Source organism: Biomphalaria glabrata, chromosome 9 (assembly GCF_947242115.1).
Source record: "Biomphalaria glabrata chromosome 9, xgBioGlab47.1, whole genome shotgun sequence".
Taxonomy (NCBI): domain Eukaryota; kingdom Metazoa; phylum Mollusca; class Gastropoda; family Planorbidae; genus Biomphalaria; species Biomphalaria glabrata.
In genome coordinates, this window is record NC_074719.1 from 1,988,543 (window position 1) to 2,008,003 (window position 19,461).

Here is a 19,461-nt window from a genome sequence, read left to right on the forward strand (position 1 = left end):
TCTACACATCTTCTCATTTCAACACATCTTCTAATGTCTACACATCTTCTCATGTCAACACATCTTCTCATGTCTACACATCTTCTCATGTCTACACATCTTCTCATGTCTACACATCTTCTCACTTGTCTACACATCTTCTCATGTCTACACATATTTTCACTTTTCAACACATCTTCTCATGTCTACACATCTTCTCATGTCTACACATCTTCTCATTTCAACACATCTTCTAATGTCTACACATCTTCTCATGTCAACATATCTTCTCATGTCAACACATCTTCTCATGTCTACACATCTTCTCATGTCTACACATCTTCTCATGTCTACACATCTTCTCACTTATCTACACATCTTCTCATGTCAACACATCTTCTCATGTCTACACATCTTCTCATGTCTACACATCTTCTCATGTCTACACATATTTTCACTTTTCAACACATCTTCTCATGTCAACACATCTTCTCATGTCAACACATCTTCTCATGTCAACACATCTTCTCACTTGTCCACACATTGCCGTGACCCAATTTGTTTCATGGCTTAAATTTCTCTAGCCTTTTTTTTTATGGCTCAACCTCCATAATTATAGCATGCTCAGTCTGCTTTGGTCCAATATCTTTTGTGGGGCCATTATCAGTGTCATGATAGCTAGGGTGAGTTTCTTTCCAGGATAGTGTAGTTGTTACATTATAGGAAAATGAAAAAATTCCCAGTGGTTAGCACTAATTTTAACCACTTTTAGCAGACCTGAGACCAGAATGGGGTGTGCACATACATAGTACAACACAACCCAGTAATAGTCCATACTATAGTGAAACCTTTTGACAGGACCTAAGTTGAAGACCTGGCGCACCTCTGATTGTTGGGTAAATTCCTTTCAAATAGCAACTGGAAAAATGGCATTAAGGTGCCGATTCCCTGCTGGACTTTTTTACTTTTTTTACTTTTAACAGTTGGGATTCAAACTCATGTCCCCTTGATAGGTGGCCAAGCGTTTTTTTTTGGCCACTCAGCTTTGCTATATATAAGAGCTTTAAAAAATACAAGAAGCCTATTGGAAGATGTTTTTTACAGACTTTATTTTATAGCTGAAGGAATAGACATTCATTTAAAGTTGTTTTTGAATGAGGTGGTTGTCTGTGTTTTTATTTATCAGTCCACATATAGACAGTCTGTTTTAACCTATTGATGTATCAATTTTTAGTTTTATGTTGTAATTGCATTGAGTTTTTGTGATATTCTTTTAATTTGCTAACATTCTGTCTGTGTGATCATACATTTCTTTATATTCATGTCTTCTATCGCCCAGTATTCAATTTTTGTTCTCTTCTTGTGCACAGAGATTTGCAAGAAAAGTACAGCAGCCATCATGATGTATCTATGTGGCCGTAAGTCAATAATTTTGTTTCACACATCAATGTGCACAGACATGCTAATAGGGTAGGTTTCCTTCTTCTGCTATGTACCATTGGACATCAGTTTTATTCTTCCACAACCCACACCAACCGTCTGGCCGTCTAGTGTTTTGAGTGAATCTGTGAAATGTATGTAGGTCATCTCTGCCTACTTCTTTGGTGTCTTTTCTGCTAATCCATGTAGCACTGTTCATTGTAGCACTGTTCATTGTAGCACTGTTCACTGTAGCACTGTTCACTGTAGGATTTGCTAGTGAAAGGATATAAGACATTTTGTAATATCATCTAAGTTTTATTAAATCCAAATAAAATAGTTGTCCATTGATTGGTATATTATAGAATGCGATGCTAGAGTTGAAATCAGCAAAACCTGATTTATTCACTGAGAACCTTAAGAGTAAACAGAATCATGTCCCAAAGGGAAAGACATGATGCTAAAGACACAACGCCAAAGATATGACCCCAAAGACATGATGCTAAAGACATGATGCTAAAGACATGACCCAAAGACAAGAGCCAAAGACATGATGCTAAAGACATGACCCCAAAGACGTGACACCAAAGATATGACCCCAAAGACATGACACCAAAGACATGATGCTAAAGACATGACACCAAAGATATGACCCCAAAGACATGATGCTAAAGACATGACACCAAAGACATGATGCTAAAGACATGACACCAAAGATATGACCCCAAAGACATGATGCTAAAGACATGACACCAAAGACATGATGCTAAAGACATGACACCAAAGACATGATGCTAAAGACATGACACCAAAGATATGACCCCAAAGACATGATGCTAAAGACATGACACCAAAGACATGATGCTAAAGACATGACACCAAAGATATGACCCCAAAGACATGATGCTAAAGACATGACACCAAAGACATGATGCTAAAGACATGACACCAAAGATATGACCCCAAAGACATGATGCTAAAGACATGACACCAAAGACATGATGCTAAAGACATGACACCAAAGATATGACCCCAAAGACATGATGCTAAAGACATGACACCAAAGACATGATGCTAAAGACATCTTCATAAACACTGAAATTTAGCTTGTGCTCATCTTTGATGACAATGGACAAGCTTCAGTAACTCAGCCTCACATTTCCCTGTATAGATTAGCATCTCTTGAACACCATTTCATGTGGTGACAAAATGTCAAGTCTGGTAGTTATAAACTGATAAAGCCAATGACCATTTTTGAGCTTTTTCCTGTGTGCATCTAATTCCAAATACAAATGGAATCCAGATAATTCTAGCTGACATAAGTGTTAACTTCAGCGTATTTAGATTCTCTTCATTGCTTTCAGTTTTGTCTGCATTGAAAAGAGGGCTCTATCAAACTCAATCTTGGTGCAGTCTATTTGAATAAGTATGAAATACCATCACCATTGAACAGTTGACTCTTAAGGGAATCCATATTATTTAGTGATTTCCAATGCTGAGGTGTCATTCAAACTCTTAATGTGAAGTCTTTTTATGAAGTGTTTTCTCAGAGAACACATGACTTCAAGGAAGTTGGTAGGGGCATTTTAATAGGGAATAAGCTGATTATCAAACAACTCCTGTCTCTGTTTATTCACTTTGATAGAAATGTCAATCCCCAGGAATTCTAAATATTTAGCTCTTATATTCTTTCATTTCTTGGTAGTGGATTGTAAAATTTATTTTATTATGATTCAAAATGGTTGCAATATATTTGTGTCTTATAGAAGCAGGAATAGAATTTGAGCATCCATCTAAATATTGGCTGAAAATAGAAGCTGCCAACAAGGGACTTAAGTCATCCACTAGTGATAACTATCTGAATGTAGCAGAAATAGAAGCTCAAATGATGGTGAGTCTTGCCCAATTTATTCCCCATAGTTTGTGAAACATCAGATCTTTTTGTGAAACATCACATCTTAAGTGAAACATCACATCTTTTTGTGAAACATCACATCTATTTGTGAAACATCAGATCTTTTTGTGAAACATCAGATCTATTTGTGAAACATCAGATCTATTTGTGAAACATCACATCTATTTGTGAAACATCAGATCTATTTGTGAAACATCACATCTATTTGTGAAACATCAGATCTTTTTGTGAAACATCACATCTATTTGTGAAACATCAGATCTTTTTGTGAAACATCACATCTATTTGTGAAACATCAGATCTTTTTGTGAAACATCACATCTATTAGTGAAACATCAGATCTTTTTGTGAAACATCACATCTATTTGTGAAACATCAGATCTATTTGTGAAACATCACATCTTTTTGTGAAACATCACATCTATTTGTGAAACATCACATCTATTTGTGAAACATCACATCTATTTGTGAAACATCACATATATTTGTGAAACATCAGATCTTTTTGTGAAACATCACATCTATTTGTGAAACATCAGATCTTTTTGTGAAACATCACATCTATTTGTGAAACATCACATCTATTTGTGAAACATCACATCTATTTGTGAAACATCACATCTATTTGTGAAACATCACATCTATTTGTGAAACATCACATCTATTTGTGAAACATCACATCTATTTGTGAAACATCAGATCTATTTGTGAAACATCAGATCTTTTTGTGAAACATCACATCTATTTGTGAAACATCAGATCTTTTTGTGAAACATCACATCTATTTGTGAAACATCAGATCTATTTGTGAAACATCACATCTTTTGTTAGATCTATCGATTTACTTTTACATAAATTTTCATATGACATACCAGAAACTTGAGCCACTAGCAATTTTGTCTCAACGTACTCCGATGGTTTATTTGAAATTGGACATGGGGTCTGTTTGTTTATTTTACATGTTTCGGATGTTCCTTCAGAGTTGAAGATAATCTACTTCCTAGTTGAAACCTCCCGCAGGATGACAGGGGATGGCAGTGGGCAGGGTATGAATGATTCAACGACAGACCTGCACACATATTGCATGACCAGGTAGCCATCCTGCAGTCGAAACTGGAACAGACACAAAATAGAGCAGTGAGATTCATAACAAACGAATATTCACATTTGACTAGAGTAACACCTTTAGTAAAATCACTAAATTTAGAAAGCTTTCAGATAGAAGACTCTAAAGTGCAATTATACATAAAACACTGAACCATAATCTTCAAATACAAAAACAAAATTTAATAAAATATTCTGAAAGACACAAAGATAAAAGCACATTCCTCAGACAAGTGCTCCTTCTTCTCTTCCCTAGTGCTATTAGAGCTTGGAATGGGTTGCCTGAGCTAGCCAGGAAAACCAAGTGACTTGGCAGAATTTAAGTCATTGGTTAATATGCATGACTGAATGCATGACGCATAGGAGGTATTCATCTTTTTTGAAGTAACATCTGTATTATATAAGATGAGATAAAAATGCTCTACTAGTGAGCTGTCATTTGATTTATGGTATGCAGGTGTTGAACCATAATATATTTTCCTGAAATATTGTTTGAACAAAAATTAACCAATTCAAATAATGTTTGTTTCACATCTAATAACTTGGCAGTCAAAAATGAGTCTGACTCCTCTAACTATATAGATTTAATTTCTGGGAAATTTTTGTTTGTATTAATGTTGTTAATTCTGCTTCGAACATTAGAATTACAGTATGTCTATTTTCTCTATTCTCCAGGAAGGTGTTAAGGCATATCAAAATGCACAGGTACATACACTTTTTTTTAAAAAACTGAAAAATTGCTTTTTTGTGTGTGATTACAACAGATAAAACGAATAGATATTTAGCATAATACTACACTACTATTAAACTAATGTTTATTGACGAGCTAATGAAATAGTACACCAATATTTGACTAGTACTTAATGGGTCGGTGAACAAAATGCAACAAAAATATTTCTTTTCCAGGATCAGAAAAGGAAAGATGTCGAGCGTTTGGAGAAATTTCTTCAATCCGAGAATGAGGCTCAGGCGGAGCTAGCAGCGAAGGCAGCCTTTGAACAGCGTTTACTTTTGTCATCTATAACACAGGTTGGTCTTTAAACAGGCTGCGCTACCTTGTCTCTTGTCTCTTTCGATAGTTCACGTCGAGATCATCACAGGCTTCTAGCTTAGTTCACTCATGCTAAACTGAATAGATATTGAACAAGGCTGCTATCTTGTGAAGAGTTTTATTGTAGTACTTGGCACTGACTGGAGGCGCGGTGGCTGAGCGGTAAAGCGCTTGACTCCCGAACCGAAGGTCCCAGGGTTCGAATCCCGGTGAAGACTGGGGTTTTCGTTTCGGGATCGTTGGGCGCCACTGAGTCCACCCAGCTCTAAATAGGTACCTGACATTAGTTGGGGAAAAGTAAAGGCGGTTGGTCGTTGTGCTGGCCACATGACACCCTCGTTAACCGTAGGCCATAGAAACAGATGACCTTTACATCATCTACCCTATAGACCAGAAGATCTGAAAGGGGAACTTTACTTTTTATTTTTTTTTTACAATTATAAACATCATCATCATCATTGGCCTCCTTCAGTCGTAGGATGACTATGGTTCATCTCAGAGCTAAGTGAGATGAAAGCCTGGGCATTGTTTATGGTCGGAACGATGTTGCCCACACAGCAGTTCCCCCCTCTCCGCGCAGCTGATGTGACTAAAGGAATGGAATATCCAATACAGTTTGGGATCAGTAGTGCTGCAGGATCTGCCAGGCTGTAGCACGGTGTGCCACAGTTTGCCTAAGGGTCACCAGCTCCTGATTTTTCCTCAGGGTTGTCTCCCGAAGCCTTTCCCGTGTTTGGGTAAAGCCGCAGGGCAGCGGAGGTTTGGATATAGAGTTTTCCTTCTCCTATATGGGTAGCCAACCAAGGCTAACGAGCCCCTCCTGCCCGAAGCTTACTGGTTTAGGCGCCAGTTGCTCCCCTTTGCCCCTTCTCCTGTCTGTGGTAACGGTTCCGCCAGGCTCAGATACTGAGCCACACGTGAAGACCAGGAGTTGGACAGGTTGTCAGAGGCTATTTGAGACGCATGCCATTGGAAGCACTTTATAGGTAATGATGGGCTTAAGACCATTACCACTTCCAGCGTTAACAACCTTGCGGAACCTTAACAACCTTGCGGAATTATTAACATACATAGACTATATATATTATATCACAGGATCACTATCTAGTTTCTTTGTTAAGAAAAGTCCTGTATGCTGGAGTAGGGTACATATTTCTGGGCATAAATTCAAAATATTTGTATACAATCTTTGACATAATATTCTTGCCCCCTGACATCAATAACCGCCAGACATGTTCTTTGACTTAATGTCTTTTGGTATTAATAAGTTTTTCTGGGTTTTTGTGAGACTGCCAAGACTTGGGTATTTATGTTGTTTACTTGTTGAATTTCAGTTCTCAGATCAAGACTGCCAAGACTTGGTGGATTTGAACAGCAGAAAGGAAATGGAGAAGGAAGAGTTTGTGCAATATTTAAATGAAAGTAGGTCAATGGTTGAATAGTACCTACAATAAGACTTTAATCTTCGTTATATTCACACTTCTGTAGTCATTTGTGGTAGTTTTTTATATATTTTTAGAGTTACCCCTCTTTGCTAGGGTATGTTCATGATTTTTCCAAGTTGGAAATAGGAACTGTTGGTTTAAATTTCTACTTATACGCTGGCCATATGTTCTAAGTGAGGTTTCTATCTGTTTGAATAATGTATGAAATTGTGTGTGTGTGAACTACATCTTATATGTTAGCAATGCTTTAATAAGCATACATTCTGTTTCGTTAATAAGCCATTCAAGTTTTTATATCCACTTGTCTGAAATGAATTTTCCAGTTGAACATGGTGCCAGTACTCTATTGTCTAAGATACTAGACTACAACAAGAAAACCAAGGAAACAGAGAAACTGATGCAACAGATGGAAGAAGAACGGTAACAATTTTTTTTTTTTTTTCTGTGTCTGTAGTTTGGATAAAATATTTTCATCTTTGAAAGTCTTTGTTCATCTACAAATGTTCTAGGCTGCTGGATTCTGTTAATGAAGAACCATGAACAAGAACAAACTAAAGAGACATTTAAAGAGACAATTATTTCAGAACTCTGCCAACTTAACAACGAGCAACATCGCTTTTCCCCTCTATCCCTAAAGAGTTAACAAATATCTTCCGTGAAAACACCCCTTTCCCCTCAGCTGTCATCATGTCATAAAAACCCATCCCGTTGTTCTAACAATACTTGTAAAACACTAAAAATAGCATCACTGAAGCTCTCCAAGATCAGAGTTAGTAAAGGATAATATAAGCATTCCCAAACATGCATTGCACTGTGTTGCAGACTTGTTTGAGACTCACTGTGACATGAAGTGATTTTGTAGTCACTTGATTATCTTGTGCCTTTAGCATGGAAAAAGTTATCCGTTTGTAACTGAATATGAAGTGAAAACCTCAGTAACTTCTTGGCCTTTGTAGAGTAAGGATGTAAATGTAGTTCTCAGCTGCAAGATGTATTTTGTAAAGTTTAGTTTATTCTGGACATGGAATAATAATTGTATCTTATGATGTTGATATTTGTGCCTTTGTGGCTAGATTAGCCAAGATATATTTACTTAATAAATTTGTCATCTGCTACCACCTGCCTTTATTCAGTGTATTTAGTGAGTTATGTCTAATGTGCAAGTAGTAAGTTCTTCGCGCTAGCAGAAGTCAACAAGTACAAGAAGTGAGACCAGGTCCATTAATACAACATAATGTTGAGAAACTACACACTCATAAAACCCAGCAGATGTGTTACACACTTGCTACAAAACAACCTGAAATTGAAACTTCTGACTGTTATAGTCAAGTAATAGTTAGTCACTTCTGTTGACTACAGAGGGAAAATAGTTACGAAGAGGAAATTTAAATAAAATTTTAACTAGATAAGAAATCTAAGAATTTGTGCTTTCAATCATTGAAGGCTTAGTAACTTGCAAATGTTAGGTGTTGACAATGTAACATTTAGACGAACAACAAAAATACAAGTACTCTTCACTTTGCTTGACTATTCCTACTCCAGTTCCAGGTGTTCCTACTCTGGCACTAGATGTTTCTCCTCCAGCATTCAACCTATACCATTAAATGTGTATGTTCTATTTGTCAGCTTTAAAAACTTCCAAAGCTCAGACCTGTCATTTATTTCAGAATGAGAGAAGAAGATTGGCTGAAAGTTCGGTGGGAGGAGCTACAGAATATTAGAAAGAATGAAATTTTGAGTAAGTGTTTTTATTGGTCTAAAGAGTTAAAGTGTATCTTGACATTATTATAGATTCTTCTTCTTCTTATTGAAACTGTCAGGTAGAGCCTTCGGCTCTTGGAACTCTAAGCCAGCAAAATTGAACAAGAGCTCCCTTTCACGACCTGAATGAGAACAGTGTACACTGTTCTGTCTGGTGGGTGTCAGACTCACGGCCAGAGATAGTGTGCACCAAACCCCTGCCATTTTCCTTTTCTATACCAGGCTAACTGAGCAGGACACGCCATTTATTATGCTCCTTGAGGAACGGCGCCTGGATTGTGACAAGGTTGTGGGAGCTTTTTTACAACTCCACACATTGCAATGAGGATGCTCTCGCAGACCCTTAGGCACCCCCACGGGAGTCTTGTTTTACTACCCTTTAGCCTAATCGTTTCCTCCTAAGATCATTTCCACATGGGCGCCACTGTTAGGCAGGGTAGCATGCCCGGGTAGCCATAGATAAAAGCCAATTACCCAGATACCCAAAACATAAAATCTAATAGTAGGCTTTCACTTTTGATATTTAAGTAATGGTTTCTAAAATCTGAGAGTCTCCTAAACCAGGAAGTATCTGTAAACTGTGCATCACAATCTTGTTCATTTCTTTCATGTTACTTATGAACTTTGAACTCAGGTGAAAGTTTCCTTCACGTCTGATCCATTAAATTTCTTGCATGTTTCTGTTCAGATGACATGAAGACAATGTTGATGGAGTTCGCTCTGATGGAGTCGACAAGGCAAGATGTGGAGCTGATGAAAGGCGTGACTATCAGAGAAGCCTTAGATCAGTAAGTTTTAAGTTTTAGATCTTCCAGATCCTTTTTTTAGGCTTGAGTTTTTCTCTTTTTTTTTAAATAGAAGGGAAGGAACTTTTGATTTTCTCTTGAATGACGAGATGGCTGGAGTTATGTCAAGGGAAATAATAGCTTGAATGATTTGTTTTATGGCATTTATTCATGTTCTAGTTTTACACTTTTCTTACTAATATATTGAGTCTTTCCTATAATGTCATCTAAACACCATAGGAAATACTGCACTTTTTTCAACTAGCCACTCTGAAACAGTGACACTTTATTATTATTATGTTAGAAACGAACGAGTGTTCATTCTCGGCACTGCCAGGGTTGGGTTTTGTTATAGAGAAACAAAATTCATGGCAGTCCCTTTATCAGTATCCACTGAAGAATTTTTTGCTGATGTGGCAGGTCTGCAGCAGTACTGCCCTCTGACAGGCAATGTGAATCTTCTTAGGAATGTTAAAGGCTTATTATTATTATTATCATTATTATTATTATAAACTAAGTCGAGGTTTGAATGACAACTGGTGATCTATTTATTTAATTTTGTATACTTTTTATTTAAAATACTAAATGTTTAGCATTTATTTTGTAAATAAAGTCCTTATTGATCTTCATGCCATCAAATAAATAAAATATTGGCTACAACTTGCAGTGGAATCTGGCCAGATTGAGATTCTTGCTGTAGCTCACACCCAATGTTCATTTTTAAATATATTTATTTCATTTTAGTTAAATTACACATTTGTACTGATGAATAAAAACAGAATTATAAAGGTTTCCCTAATCTAATTTTTGGCCCCTAAAATAATTTTAAGTGTACCACAAGACAACTAAATAATTTATTTTAATTAATGCTTGGTCAGGCTCCAGTTTGTGTAACATTTTTTTTTGTCTAGGGAAAACTTTGAAGTTGGCCAGATGCACAGTCTAATTCACTACAAGGATCTAGAGAACAAGAAAATGGTGGCCAAACTGGCAGAGGAAGTATGCATTACATTAACTTCAATTTATACATTTTTATGAAAGCAAAGGATTAACAATTGGAATGATCTTTAACTACACAGGAATTATAGTTAGCAACTTTGTCATTTTTGAATTTTAAATTGTAGCATAATTAACAGTTAAGGCTCGATGTTTTATTTCTTTGAGATGCTTAAAACCTGGTCTGTTTACTTGCATAATTAATGGAGAAATGTTTCCTCTCGTTCATGTAGGAGGAACTCCAAAAGGCAGCGTTTGAAGCCTTGTTGATATCCCAAGATATGGTTCATGCTCGAATCAGGTCTCAGATTGTTTTGATTGAATCTGAGTTGGCACAACTGACTGCGGTAGAGATGGACAACAGAGCGAAACGCATGCAGCATGAAATTGTAAGAACCGAAATATTTCTTTTTAACTTGTTTTTCCACATTTTATTTGGGAATCCATATAGAAAGGTCAAGCCTCATTTAAAAAAAAAATCACTTTAAAACTTTTCATGGCAATGAAATCTTTAATAACATACTTCTCTAGGCTTGCATTGTGAGTTGATACTGAGACTAAGAAGTTAAGTAAAGTAAAAGTACCCCTTGCAATCTATGCAGGCAGATGATATTGTTATAAACCTGGTGGTAGCACAGATGGGGGTAGTGGTGTGAGTGTAGTCAGCCGACGCAAATCGCCCCAGGCCAGCGCTAGACGAGCGGTCAACCGTGACGAGCTACGACGGTCAGCCGAGACGAGTGTCAACACGGCGGTTCGGGAAGGATCGACGGCGGTCCGGGAAGGATCGACGTCGTGAACAGAGCTCAGGAGCGTCACGAGAGTTGTAGTCATCTGACCACCTAGAAACGTCGAGCGGCGTTCTGTCCGGTTCGAGAAGGCCAGTAGGGACCCTATATAAGAGCGGAGGTGTCGCAGTCAAGACGGTTCAGAAAGCGGGTTCACGACAGGAGTTCAGAACACGGTCGACTACAGCACAGTTCAAGGGTGTGGTTCTGTACGGAGCATTACGACGGTTCAGTGCGGAGTACTGTCAAGTACAGTTGAGACGAACGGCGTCTTGATCTTGGTCTGTGATCGAGTCCGACACAACGAGCCCAAGTGTGTGAAGTCTGTCCCGAACTGTTGAACCCAGTGCAAGCCCGGAACGAGACGGATCGGCCAGTGCAAGACTTGATACGGTGGAACGGTGTTATCGGAGAGATATTTGTTATCGCAGAGCTATTTGTACTGTTCTACGTGCTGCCAATTGTACAGTATTGGCTGTTATTTATGGACATTAAACCTTTACGTTATTTTGGAGCCCTGACTTGTCAAGTTCTTTAAGTTGGTGGTGTATGGTGCAGTTTGCAGAGAGCCTGGATAGTGAGATTCGTAACAATATGTTTCTATGGCCAACTGTTAAGACTGGTGTCATGTTGCCATAATGTACGGCCAATCGCCTTTGCTTCCTCAAGTCAGGTGCCTGTCAGAGTGGGTGGAGTTAGGGGCATTTAAAATTCCAGAAACAGTCAAATATTTAAACTTGAGACCTTTGCTTTGGAAGCAAATCTCTTTAGCACTCTGCTCTCATGAGCTGACCTATATCTCTTTAGCACTCTGCTCTCATGAGCTGACCTATAATAGTCTCTTTACCACTCTGCTCTCATGAGCTGACCATATCTCTTTACCACTCTGCTCTCATGAGCTGACCTATATCTCTTTACCACTCTGCTCTCATGAGCTGACCTATATCTGTAGATCTAAATTTCATTCAAAATATGTGGGACGAAATGAGTCAAATAAAAAAATAAGCAAAGATTAACTGTGACAATCTAGTCCAGTGTTCCATTAAGGTAAACACTGGACTAGAGATAAAGTTAAATGCCAAGTGCCGCAGTTGTTGGGGTCACCAGGGCAAGCCAGTTCGCAAACCCAGTTGTAGACAATCTCTTACATGTGGTCAAAGCCTGTGTCTCATCGTTGTGTTTTGATTGGTTAATCTTAGATCGCAATGTGCCTGGACTTAAAAAAATTATTTTTTTTAATAAACAGAATGTAGTGGCAGAGCAAAGAATCGCATTGTCAGCCATGCTGTCCCAGTTATTGGAAGAATCAGAGAAAAGAAAAGCCGAACTGAAGAAGCGATTGGTGAGTGGTTTATATTCTTTGTTAGTATATATGGATTTTGTCAGTTTTATATAAAACCAGTTTAATATTCAGTTTGTTTAGTATGCATTGATTTTTTAATTTTAGTTTTCCATTGTCAAGCCTTGCTAAGGAGTTAGAGTTATTTTGTTCTATTTACTGTGTCTATATGAGATTTAAACAGAAAACATTTGGTTCTGCCATTCTGTGGAAACAATCAGATGATTGTCAGACAAAATAATATGTGGGATAATACTGTGCATGAAATGTTTAAACTCTATGCCCTGTGTCCTGATTTGCTGAAGTTGTACACATTTAATGGTTTTGGTTTTCTAATATTTGAATGCATGCAATGTTATATCCATCCATCCCTCCATCCCAGTGGCGCTACAGCCCATGGAGGGCTCTGGCTTGCTTTAACACATCCCTCCATTCAGATGGCTGCCTGGTCGTGCGGTTAGCGCTCAGGACTGTCATTCAGACTTACCGATGGTCCCGGGTTCAAACCCTGCCCGCTTCCATCCCCCCGTCGTCCTGCGTGAGGTTTGGACTTGGAAGTAAATTATCTTCAACTCTGAAGGGACAACAGAAGCATGTAAAACATTGTACAAACAAACATTTTACAAACAAACATTTTACAAACAAAGGGCCTTTCACCTCCATGCCCTAACCCCAAGCTGTCGTAGATCTGCTTCCACATTCATCGCATTCAGGGTCTGCCTTTGGGTTGCCTTTTGTTTTTTTGCCTGTGAGTTGGGCTAGCGCATTATATCAGATTCTGAACAAACACTTGTTATGCTTTATAAATGAGAATGTCTTTGATTCCAAAGATTAAGGATAAGTGCAGTGTTTCACATTATTACACAAACCCAGTTGTGATCCGCATATTTTTCGCATCTCATTTAGACAGAGCCATTGTCTACCCATGGTCTATTTTAGTTTTCTTTATAAAGGTAAATTTTTTAAAGAAAAATTGTCAATGGTTCAAATTTGATTTATGACAAAAAACAACCAAAGAGTACACTTGCAGTTTCATTTTTGTTTGTGTGTAGGATATAGTTTACTTATAGGATATAGTTTACTTATAGGATATAGTTTACTTATAGGATATAGTTTACTTATAGGGATATAGTTTACTTATAGGATATAGTTTACTTATAGGATATAGTTTTCTTATAGGATATAGTTTACTTATAGGATATAGTTTACTTATAGGATATAGTTTACTTATAGGATATAGTTTTCTTATAGGATATAGTTTTCTTATAGGATATAGTTTACTTATAGGATATAGTTTTCTTATAGGATATAGTTTTCTTATAGTTTTCTTATAGCACTTGTTGATTCAACTTAGATTGAACATAGATTGTTTAGTTTTATCATGGCAATGAATGATTGTTCATTGTTTAGTTTTATCATGGCAATGATTGATTGTTCATTGTTTAGTTTTAACATGTCATTGATTGATTGTTTATTGTTTAGTTTTAACATGGCTTTGATTGATTGTTCATCTCGATTAAATTTATTATTTATTAGCTACATCTGTAATGAGATATAATGTCATTTCGTTGTGCTATAAAATACTATCTATGAATATACATAATCATCTTCGTTTTTGAAGTTGCGTCTGTATTGTATGAAATAGTATCTGTGAATACACATAATCATCTTCTTCATTGAAGTCACGTCTGTACTGTATGAGATAGTATCTGTGAATACACTTAATCATTTTCTTCATTGAAGTCACGTCTGTACTGTATGAGATAGTATCTGTGAATACACATAACATCTTCTTCATTGAAGTCACGTCTGTACTGTATGAGATAGTATCTGTGAATACACTTAATCATTTTCTTCATTGAAGTCACGTCTGTACTGTATGAGATAGTATCTGTGAATACACTTAATCATTTTCTTCATTGAAGTCACGTCTGTATAAGAAATCTGCCCTGTTTCTCTTTCTGTGTTTAGATTGAAATGGAAGAGCAGAGGGAAGATGGTCAACAAGATTATTGGCTGGCTCAGTTCCAGAGGCTGCTAGATTGGAAGCCTCAGTCCCTCATTGACAAAGTAAGTAATTAACATGTTGATGAATGTGGCAGTGCTAAAGATGCTACCTCTCCCCAGTAGCACTAACAAGTTGATGAATATGGCAGTGCTAAAGATGCTAGCTCTCCCCAGCAGCACTGACAAGTTGATGAATGTGACAGTGCTAAAGATGCTAGCTCTCCCCAGCAGCACTGACAAGTTGATGAATGTGACAGTGCTAAAGATGCTAGCTCTCCCCAGTAGCACTAACAAGTGGATGAATGTGGCAGTGCTAAAGATGCTACCTCTCCCCAGTAGCACTAACAAGTGGATGAATGTGGCAGTGCTAAAGATGCTACCTCTCCCCAGTAGCACTAACAAGTGGATGAATGTGGCAGTGCTAAAGATGCTACCTCTTCCCAATAGCACTAACAAGTGGATGAATGTGGCAGTGCTAAAGATGCTACCTCTCCCCAGTAGCACTAACAAGAGGATGAATGTGGCAGTGCTAAAGATGCTACCTCTACCCAGCAGCACTAACAAGTGGATGAATGTGGCAGTGCTAAAGATGCTAGCTCTCCCCAGCAGCACTGACAAGTTGATGAATGTGGCAGTGCTAAAGATGCTACCTATCCCCAGTTGCACTAACAAGTGGATGAATGTGGCAGTGCTAAAGATGCTACCTCTCCCCACTAGCACTAACAAGTTGATGAATGTGGTAGTGCTAAAGATGCTACCTCTCCCCAGTAGCACTAACAAGTGGATGAATTTGGCAGTGCTAAAGATGCTACCTCTCCCCAGTAGCACTAACAAGTGGATGAATGTGGCAGTGCTAAAGATGCTACCTCTCCCCAGTAGCACTAACAAGTGGATGAATGTGGCAGTGCTAAAGATGCTACCTCTTCCAAATAGCACTAACAAGTGGATGAATGTGGCAGTGCTAAAGATGCTACCTCTCCCCAGTAGCACTAACAAGTGGATGAATGTGGCAGTGCTAAAGATGCTACCTATCCCCAGCAGCACTAACAAGTGGATGAATGTGGCAGTGCTAAAGATGCTAGCTCTCCCCAGCAGCACTGACAAGTTGATGAATGTGGCAGTGCTAAAGATGCTACCTCTCCCCAGTAGCACTAACAAGTGGATGAATGTGGCAGTGCTAAAGATGCTACCTCTCCCCAGTAGCACTAACAAGTGGATGAATGTGGCAGTGCTAAAGATGCTACCTCTCCCCACTAGCACTAACAAGTTGATGAATGTGGTAGTGCTAAAGATGCTACCTCTCCCCAGTAGCACTAACAAGTGGATGAATTTGGCAGTGCTAAAGATGCCATCTCTCCCCAGCAGCACTAACAAGTGGATGAATGTGGCAGTGCTAAAGATGCTACCTCTCCCTAGCAGCACTAACAAGTGGATGAATTTGGCAGTGCTAAAGATGCCACCTCTCCCCAGCAGCACTAACAAGTGGATGAATGTGGCAGTGCTAAAGATGACACCTCTCCCCAGCAGCACTAACAAGTGGATGAATTTGGCAGTGCTAAAGATGCCACCTCTTCCCAGTAGCACTAACAAGTGGATGAATGTGGCAGTGCTAAAGATGCTACCTCTCCCCAGTAGCACTAACAAGTGGATGAATGTGGCAGCGCTAAAGATGCTACCTCTCCCCAGTAGCACTAACAAGTGGATGAATGTGGCAGTGCTAAAGATGCTACCTCTCCCCACTAGTTAAGCATTAAAGACTCTTCCTTGTAAACTTGTACCTACCACTGTGAAAAGATTGTAAAATTTGTCAATTAAAGCACAATATTTTATGCGTTCTTCAGTGTACTGAAATTCTAGTCTAGTTTTCAATCTACTATTTTCTACAAAGATTTGTTTCTGTATGTTTGAAAGTTTTTCTATATTTTTTTTTTATAGTGAACCAATTTTTTTTAGGAATTGAGACTTATTGAATTCTTTCAAACAGGAGAGTCAGCTAGAGTTTGCTGTCAAGGACATACTGATTACCTCTGGGGCAGAAGATTACATTCCTCTATTTGCTCGACACCGCATCACCATAGAGACTATGATGACCCTGTCAGAGGATGACCTCAAACAGATGGGTGTTCACGAGCTGGGTCTGAGAAAGGCTGTCCTGAAGAACATTGCCTGCCAGCAGACGGGAGAGAAAACAGCCTTGGAGAAGGTTAGGGAGAAAACCAGAGTAAGTTTGAGACATTTATCAGCTTCTAATTCCAGGCTTCGTCACTTCTAGTCGGATAGTCATTCCGAGGGCAAACATGTTCTTTATCTTATCTTATCTTAAATGATACGTTACTTCAAAAAAAAGATGATTACGTCCTATGCGCCATGCATTTAGTCATGCATACTATTAACCTTTGACCTAAATTCTGCCAAGTCATTGGTTTTCCTGGCTAGATCAGGCAACCCATTCCGTGCTCTAATAGCACTAGGGAAGAAGGAGCTTTTTGTACAAATTTGTCCTAGCATATGGGATGAGGGAATGTGCCTTTATCTTTGTGTCTTTCAGAGTATTTTATTAAATTTTGTTTTTGTATTTGAAGATTATGGTTCAGTGTTTTATGTATAATTGCTACTTTACTTTTGAGTCTTCTGTCCTGAAGGCTTTCTTTACCAGAGGACAGACAATAGGGGGCCTGTTTTCTGTAAGAAACAAGGAATTGAACTCTCGCTCTGTCCATCTATTATTATGTTCATCTTGTAGATAAAACATCACAAAAAATGGCTTCTATAAATCAGTTTAAAATTTAGATAATTTTTTTTTCAGTTTGTACAGATATTTAGCTGAGTACTTTAAAAATAAATTTGATTCTCTGATTTGTCTTACTGCTTTGACCTGTTTTATGACTGTAAATATTATTCTCTTTGACACGCTAGGAGATGTTTGTACCAGTTCGCCCAGGTCTGCCTTCAGCTTCAACAGCAATCCAACCATCGGCTCCGATAGCTTCTCCTGATGGATTGCCCTCTCTGCCAGACTCCCTACTGCAAAGGCAGTTGTCCGTCACGGCTAGAGGATTGCATTCTGAGTGTTCTATTTGCCTTGATAACCAGGTATGAGTAGAGATTGTATTTTATGCTAATTAGTTCATCAACTGTCATGGGATGTGCATTGTAGGAATTGTATTATATCAAGGTCCAGTAAAATTTACCAATATCATTAAACAGTTATATGATGACTCATCATGTCAAGTAACACACAATGGTAAGCTGACCAACCCTTTTCAAGTAAAAACAGGAGTACGACAGGGATGTATGCTTGCGCCCTTGATATTTTTGCTGGTGATTGATTGGGTCATGAGACAGACAGTCTTAGATAACAAAAGCGGCATACAATGGACACTAACACAACATTTAGAGGACCTGGATTTCGCCGATGACATCTGCCTCCTCTCCCATACACAACAAAATGCTCAGACCAAACTGACCAGACTCTCAGAAATAGCGAAAAAGACTGGACTTCTAATCAACAAAAAGAAAACAGTTATGAGGATCAACAACAACAGACAGGAGAACCCAATCATGCTACAGGGAGACAACATCCTTGATACGGGCCACGCCACTTATCTGAGAAGTAGAGTTGGTAAAGACGGCGGAGCTGATGATGATATACTAATTCGGATCAATAAAGCTAGGTCTGCCTTTTCAACTCTTCAAACAATCTGGCGCTCTAAGGCACTATCTCTACATAACTAAATACGAATCTATAATACAAACGTTAAGTCTGTCCTTCTATACGGTTCAGAAAGTCACTAAAACAAATATGGAAAAGCTCCAGACCTTTGTTAACAGATGCCTTAAGTTAAGTCTGTCCTTCTATACGGTTCAGAAACTTGGAGAGTCACTAAAACAAATATGGAAAAGCTCCAGACCTTTGTTAACAGATGCCTACGCCGGATATTAGGAATTATGTGGCCAGAAAAGATAACTACAATCGATTTGTGGGAGAGAACTAGACAAAAGCCCATAGCCCAAGACATCACAAAACGAAAATGGAGCTGGATAGGACACACCCTGCAAAAACCAGCTACTAATGTTGCAAGGCAGGCACTTGACTGGAACCCACAAGGAAAGAGGAAAGTGGGCAGACCCAAGCAAACCTGGAAGAGGTCAGTCATCAGTGAAGCTGAGGGTACTGGAATGACATGGGAGCAGATGAAGAAAGCTGCTCAGAACTGAGTTTGATGGAGAGGTGTGGTTGTGGCCCTATGCTCCCCTGAGAGTACACAGGATTAAGTAAGTAAGGTCCAGTAATATACTTGATACTAGTTTGTAGAATGTCCATCTTTTAAACGGTAGGAATGCTTCAATACATCACATCAACAAAAGATCTGTTTTAGACACATTTGGAGACTTCATTCTTAAGATGAGCTCTTTGGCCAAGATTTTCCTTAAACAGCAATGCTCAATGTAAGCCCACAGGGCATAACCAGTCCTTGAGCCCCTCCAGATTAGTGCAGGAAGTAAGGATGCTCCAGAAGAATATAGGGAAGAAAAAGTAAGGTTGGGCCTTCACTGACATCTAACATTCGGTTGAGGCAACTCTATCTGATAGACCTCTAACATTTGATTGAGGCAACTCTATCTGATAGACCTCTAACATTCGATTGAGGCAACTCTATCTGATAGACCTCTAACATTCGGTTGAGGCAACTCTTATCTGATAGACCTCTAACATTCGATTGAGGCAACTGTATCTTATAGACCTCTAACATTCGATTGAGGCAACTCTATCTGATAGACCTCTAACATTCGATTGAGGCAACTCTATCTGATAGACCTCTAACATTCGGTTGAGGCAACTCTATCTGATAGAACTGACAAAAGCATATT

At 38.5% G+C, this 19,461-nt stretch overlaps 1 protein-coding gene across 6 annotated transcripts in view; it reads left to right on the forward strand.

The window, feature by feature from the left end:
• The window catches only part of LOC106062713 (E3 ubiquitin-protein ligase LRSAM1-like), a 52,907-nt gene that overhangs the window by 25,795 nt on the left and 7,651 nt on the right, over window positions 1-19,461 (forward strand). For all 6 annotated transcript variants that reach the window (XM_056040171.1, XM_056040170.1, XM_056040173.1 and 3 more), the window contains 14 exons: window positions 1,350-1,397; window positions 3,165-3,289; window positions 5,093-5,122; window positions 5,324-5,446; window positions 6,803-6,890; window positions 7,237-7,333; window positions 8,581-8,651; window positions 9,363-9,462; window positions 10,371-10,458; window positions 10,689-10,844; window positions 12,490-12,585; window positions 14,554-14,652; window positions 16,574-16,810; window positions 17,506-17,682. In XM_056040171.1, coding sequence (XP_055896146.1) covers window positions 1,350-1,397; window positions 3,165-3,289; window positions 5,093-5,122; window positions 5,324-5,446; window positions 6,803-6,890; window positions 7,237-7,333; window positions 8,581-8,651; window positions 9,363-9,462; window positions 10,371-10,458; window positions 10,689-10,844; window positions 12,490-12,585; window positions 14,554-14,652; window positions 16,574-16,810; window positions 17,506-17,682 — 1,535 coding nt within the window. The remainder of the gene's footprint in view (window positions 1-1,349; window positions 1,398-3,164; window positions 3,290-5,092; window positions 5,123-5,323; window positions 5,447-6,802; window positions 6,891-7,236; window positions 7,334-8,580; window positions 8,652-9,362; window positions 9,463-10,370; window positions 10,459-10,688; window positions 10,845-12,489; window positions 12,586-14,553; window positions 14,653-16,573; window positions 16,811-17,505; window positions 17,683-19,461) is intronic.